We start from the raw sequence: 6,000 nt of genomic DNA on the forward strand, positions 1-6,000 counted from the left end.
TTGTAGATGTCTCCGTTAAGTGACAGCGAGGTTCTAATGATCCCTGTAATTACCCATTTCCACTACGATGGAGACCCCACACCTCATAATTATCCCATTGCCCCACTGCCTACCTCTGCTTTCAGTTCCTTCAGCTACCCTGTAATTATTAATAGGGCTATTCATTAGCACCATCACGCAATAAAAAGAGGAAAAGCTCTCACTTGGCAAAAATATAAAAAGGGAAGCTGTCTCTCTCCTTATCCCTGCAAGGTGACTGGTCCAAAGAGTCTGGCTCAGGTACTCTGGGCAGGAAATACCTTTGCTGTACCTCTGTAGATGACCAGACATCTGAACCCCCCCTTGGCTCACACACCATAAAGCGTGGATCTGCACTGAAATCCACCAAAAACCCGGGAGGTTGGAGGCCTGCAATTGTCATCCAGAACTGCCTCTAGTGAAAACACAAGTCCTAGGCGGTCTTTGTAGCCATGGAAATCCCCTGACTTTGTTTTTGGCAGATCGTACCTTTAAACATAATGGTCCTGCAGCCTGCGGGGTCCAGAAACTCACTGCACAGCATCAGGCAGGCACACTTTGTTCCCTTTCCCACACAAAGGCTTTACTTTTGGCCTTTCATGTTTCTTTGTTCTCGCCACACAAAGCCATGTTCAGCCTGAAACGGGGGCTCACTTCGTAGGCGGATGCAGGCTTTGAATCCACCGGGGGACCAGAGCTTCTGTGAACCATCCCAAAGGATCGGTGGGACGCCTAGGTGCACCCACGGTCCTGGCAGCTCTCAGACACCCTGTGAGCATCCCAACAGTGCTCCTGCCCATCTGAGCACAGCCACAGGCAGCCTCTCCAAAAGGCTTGAGGGACAGGAAGGTATTGAGAGAGAGACTGCACCTTCTCACAGCACTCGGATGAGACTCTGCCATCCATTCTCCCAAGGGGCAGCCCCTTTCCCATTAAAAACATACTCTAATCAGTGTTTAAAAAGTATGTGGCAATTAACAAGCACAAGGTGAAGTCTTGTGAAGTATTTTCCCCATGTTATCAGCTCAGTATCAGGGCTCTTGGGAAACTGAAGGAACCTTTGATCTTCTATTTTTTTGAGCCATAAACTTGCCTCCACAAGAGTTTTACCCCACGAAAGCTAATGCACCTTTTACTCTTGTGAAGACAAGGCTTCCTGCAAGAGTAGACACCCCCGTAACTAACTGCTGGCAATACACCATCCCACGCAAACAAAAGGAAGCGCAGCGGGGCAAGCGATCACACCCTTTGTCCAAATCATTTCCAATCAAAGCCCCAAGAAAGGATTAAATCCACGTTTGGATCAAGCTTGCAGTCCCCAGGGTAACCTCACAGCAGCCAAACTCTCCTTGACACACCCTCAAGACCCTCCCATCTCGCAGTGCTCTGGGACCCTTAATCCTTCTCTGATCCAGCATTAATCAGAGATGGTGCTGCACCAGGGCTTGCTCCAGAAAAAGATGCCAAGCAACGAAGCTACTAGAAGCAAGGATGCCAATTCTTCCGAGCGTAAATAGGGTTTTTTTTTTTTTAGTTATTATGCTTCATAATTATTTATGATATTTCTATGGATTAATCAATGCTCATAAAGTACTCAGGGGATGACTAGAATATAAAATAGGGAAATTTTAGCGAGATCTCTGCCAGAGTGCAGGGCTTTGACAAGCAATGGAACGGTGCCTCTGAGAGGTGCAAAGGCACTGAAAACTGGTACTCTGAAGGTGTCACGATGAGGCACTACCACCCAACTGGAATAAAAAGACTAGATGCAGCAATTGCTGGAAGAGCTTCCCATGTGACAAATCCTTTCGATAGGAAAAGACAGTGGATTTTGGATGTATGGAACTAAAAAGCTCCTGCCCTTCTCTTGCAGCTTCATGCGGGGGGTTTCCTACATCCATGCCCACTAAGATGTTTCAGAGATCAAAGGGGAAGCAGGATTTTCTCCTTGGTGTGAACAAGAACCTAGCACATTCCTAGCAGCAGCACATCTACAACCCTTGCAATGAGATTGCTAAAGAGGAAGGAAGAATAGAAGGCGAGGGAACTGCTCACCTTCAGTCATCCTGCGGTACTTCTCCTTGTACATGAACCCCAGTACTAGGCAGCATCCTCTTCCTGGGAGCCCCAGTTCTGCAAGAGAAGAGAGAGCGACATTAGAAGACTAGGCTGGGGACAAGAGCAAGCACACAGGGATGCTGCAGGGAGCAAATCCTGCCAGTTACACTGTTCAGGTAAAGCACCAGTGAGGCAGGCGCATAACTGAAGTCTTTGGTCAGCCTCAGAGCTGAGCTTTGCTGGGGGTCCCAAACCAACTGCTTCCAGCTGCTGCTTCACTTAGCCACATATATCTAGAGACAGGAGGGTCACCATGCCCTCCCTTGCCCATTTCTTAAGCGCTCCTCTATACCAAGCAGAGGGAACAAGCTGTATCTTCCTCCACATCAGCGCACTGCAGCAATGTGGACTCTTTAATCCCTTTCTCCCTTAGCGGGCAGCAAAGTAAAATGGGAAACGGCCCTCAGAAGGGAAGATAAGCCTGGCTTGAGGCACCTTGCTCTTTAGAAGCAAGCAAGTGACCCTACAAGCAGCAAAGTGCCAGAGTCTGAGGAGGCGCTTGCCTTTGATGCCTTGATTTCTTAATGGGGCTTTCTGGCTACTGGTAACAAACAGAGAGAGATCTGAGCACGGGTTTTTCCAGAAGTAGGCTGCATGCATGCCTGCTCTCCCCGTGCGCATCTCAGAATGGCAAAAAGCTCTAGTTCTTCAAACAAATTCTCCTGTGTCACAGTGGAGAAAATTAAGGTACCACGTCCCCGATGCTGCCTGCGGACCTGCAGAGCTCCTCGGGGGCTTCTGTGCTCTGCAGAGCCCTGCTGATCAAAGCCCCTTTGATGTTTACTTAATGTGGCTGTGGACTCTTTAGAGCCCTCCCTCTGCTGAGGAAGGGGTGCTCGGGATTGTCATAAAGTTGTGCCGCATGCAGGAGGAGAAGGCAGTGGAACGGGAGGGTTGAGAGCACAGCGACAGCTTTAGAGCAGAGCGAGCGCTGCCTGGCAGCCTTGGCTTTTAACACCATGATGCAAACTTGGGTTTGAGGTGCGGATCTGGACTGTGTCCAGAGGAAGAAGAAAGTTGCTCACTGCAGCGTGATGTCGAGGGAAGACACCCAGATTTATACGGGTGTATACCCAAATATACAGTATCCCTCCCTAATACTGCTAGCTGCCATTGCATCCCAGCAGAGTGGTTAGCATCCCCCTCTTGGGCACAGTAGGAGGTAGAAACAGAGCCTAAACCCAGAAAAAAGAGACTTCTTTTGACCCTGGGACACCCAGGGTACAAGCAAGACTAGTTAAAACACTTTCTCTAACATTAAACACGGTTCCACCTTGCAAGAGACTGAGGACCAACAGCTCCTGATCCTAAGGCTCCCATCAGGGAGGACATAAGCATCTAATCAAAATAAATCACATGTGTAATCCCACTGAAGTCAATGCTCTGACAAAACTAAGTCCCTTGAGATGCCTAGAGTAAGCTGAAATTTAATTGCCCCCCCTCTAAATCCACACTGCCACCTAAGGTATTGCCCTGGAGAGAAAGAGGCATCTCCAGAAAGTGATTCACTTCACCTACCCAGGATGACTTTGGGGGTCCTTGTAACTCTCTCATTGGCCATAAACGGTGGTGACTAACTCGGATGTAGTTGTCTGAAGATTAGACAAATCAGGGCAGATGAATCAACTACCCACATCCTTGCCTGTTTCTTGAATCAGAGTCCTAATTAACAGGAAGAGGTAAAGAGCAACCAACTCCCATCTCAGATGCAAAGGTGGAAACCAGCCCTCTTGCTTTGCAGCACAGAAGGGACGTGATCTACCATCTCTGCACAGCCTATACAAAAACTGCAAATACACTAAGAAAGGTGTCAACTTGCAGAGCATTAGATGCCTCTAACACTCCTGACTGCTGTTAGGGTCTGCTGGTTTTAGCTGAAGGACGTTCCACACAGCTTGCCTCCCTTAGATAACCGTCTGATAACTAGAATCAGTAAGACCTTGCTGAACTTTGAGTGGGGTTTCCACGACGCCTGTGAAAACAGACACACGGCATGTGGCTGGATGGCTGCGAGCCTGCTGATAGCCTCCCAAGCCTCTGGGGCCATTTACAACAGAGCCTGCAAAGCAAGCAAGAGGCATTTACATCTTTATTGATAGGAAAGCAAAACTGCATCGATTCCTATTGAGCCTTCAACGAGCACCAAGGTATCAAAGCGTAATTAAAACACACAATTAGATTAGCATCACACAAGGCAGCGCAGCCCACAGCGGGGTTGAGCGAGCCAGCGTTCCTATCTTACCAATTCAGACACGCATCGTACATCCCGGCACGCACACATGGGCCTGTTTGTGGATGCTGGCTGGGTTTTTCCCCCGAACACACAGACCTTGCGTGACAGGGGCTGCTGTGCTCTCCACAGACCACAACCACGAACATCATCAAAAGCATCCTGGATCAAAGCAGCGATGGAGGCAGAAATAGCTGCAGCCTACTTGGGGGATGCATATCCCACAACCGAGACATCCAGCTCTCATCTTCCAGTTGCAGGGAGCAAAACGCTCCCAAGAAGGAGGTCGTGCTTTAAAGACTGTGGCAAGGGGCTACAATCCAAGGCAATGGCTGTGCTACCCAAGAGGTCCCAGTCACAACTTAGCCCTTAGAGGGAGGGAGGGATCGTCAGGGCTCGTGCCGAGCCACATAGGCTGGATCCAGATGAAATCTGGGTTACTACCTGTCTGGAGCCTGGATCGGCATGTGCCAGTAAGGGTGTCTATCTTCCATTTGCCTCCCTGAGGGGTGCTATAATTAATGCTTATAAAACACTTTGATATCCCATGATGAAAAGAGCTATACAAGAGCACTGCATTATAGTAATTCATACCGTAAATTTGTGAGAACATGCAAAAATCTTTATAGCTAAAGGCACCTTTAAATACTTGAGAGTGCCTTTAAAAGGTAAAATACTTCAAGATGACTCTGATGCCTAAGGATGTCTCACCACTTCATGGCTTTTAGTGGCTACCTAAAGCTAAAATAGTTAAGCAGACACCCACCATTTTAAATGTTTCGGCTTTAGGGGGGCTGCTGAGACACCACCGAAACCAGAACTTTTTAACCCATGGGTATCCCCCACCCCCAAAACAAATCCCATCCATTTCCTTGCAATGGCAATTGATTTTTCCCAGCAGAGCAAAACTAGCTACAGTTGAAGTTTATCATCCCAGGTGCTTTGGAGAAATGTGAACTTAAGTGTCTTGTTTGGAAAATACATGGCAGAAGCATGTTTTGACTCACTTAAAAGTATCTGCATTAATTCACCTCAAAACTTGCAGAAGAACCACTCATCAGACAAAGCATAAGCAAGTTCAAACCACACACTCCCAGCGTTAATGGCAGCCAGCGACAACAAAGCAAAAGCCAATTAAAAGAAGCAAGAGTTCAGGGTCTTCTAGAAAGGAATGTTTATGCACAGTGTGGGCAAGTTTGCTTTGAAAGGAAGATTTCTCTTTGCTGGCCTAGACTATGGAATCCTCCTGCTTTCTCCTCATTTCTGCCATCATTTGTGTTTTCCTTACTCCATTTCAAGGCAATTCCTCCACTCGCAGCTCAGGGAGGGAACCAAGTTTCTGATCAACCAGTGCAGTAAAGGCTAAAGCGGCAAAGCAGTAATAAAGGTTTATTAACACAATCATAATGTGTACTATTGTGTAGCTGTATTCCACCAGGAATGAAAATAAATGTTTAATAGCCCAATAATACCTGTTTAATAATTTTTCAGCTCATCCTGTCTAATTGCAAGTTTATTAAAGAACGATAAACTTTATAATCATTGTAAAGGCATAATTGCAATTCCATTGCTTATTTAATATTGAGTTAATTATATTACAACTAAGTTATATTTTCCCATACATATTAAATATC

The 6,000-nt window shown here is 47.0% G+C and overlaps 1 protein-coding gene across 2 annotated transcripts in view; it reads right to left on the reverse strand.

The window, feature by feature from the left end:
- Positions 1–2,107, reverse strand: part of KIRREL3 (kin of IRRE like 3 (Drosophila)) — a 123,666-nt gene extending 121,559 nt beyond the window's left edge. For both annotated transcript variants that reach the window (XM_010581374.1, XM_010581373.1), the window contains exon 1: positions 2,074–2,107. In XM_010581374.1, the coding sequence (XP_010579676.1) occupies positions 2,074–2,107 (34 nt within the window). The remainder of the gene's footprint in view (positions 1–2,073) is intronic.
- Between the last annotated feature and the right edge of the window lie 3,893 nt (positions 2,108–6,000).

This window comes from Haliaeetus leucocephalus, unplaced genomic scaffold (genome assembly GCF_000737465.1).
Source record: "Haliaeetus leucocephalus isolate CR32 unplaced genomic scaffold, Haliaeetus_leucocephalus-4.0 Scaffold773, whole genome shotgun sequence".
Classification (NCBI taxonomy): Eukaryota; Metazoa; Chordata; class Aves; order Accipitriformes; family Accipitridae; genus Haliaeetus; species Haliaeetus leucocephalus.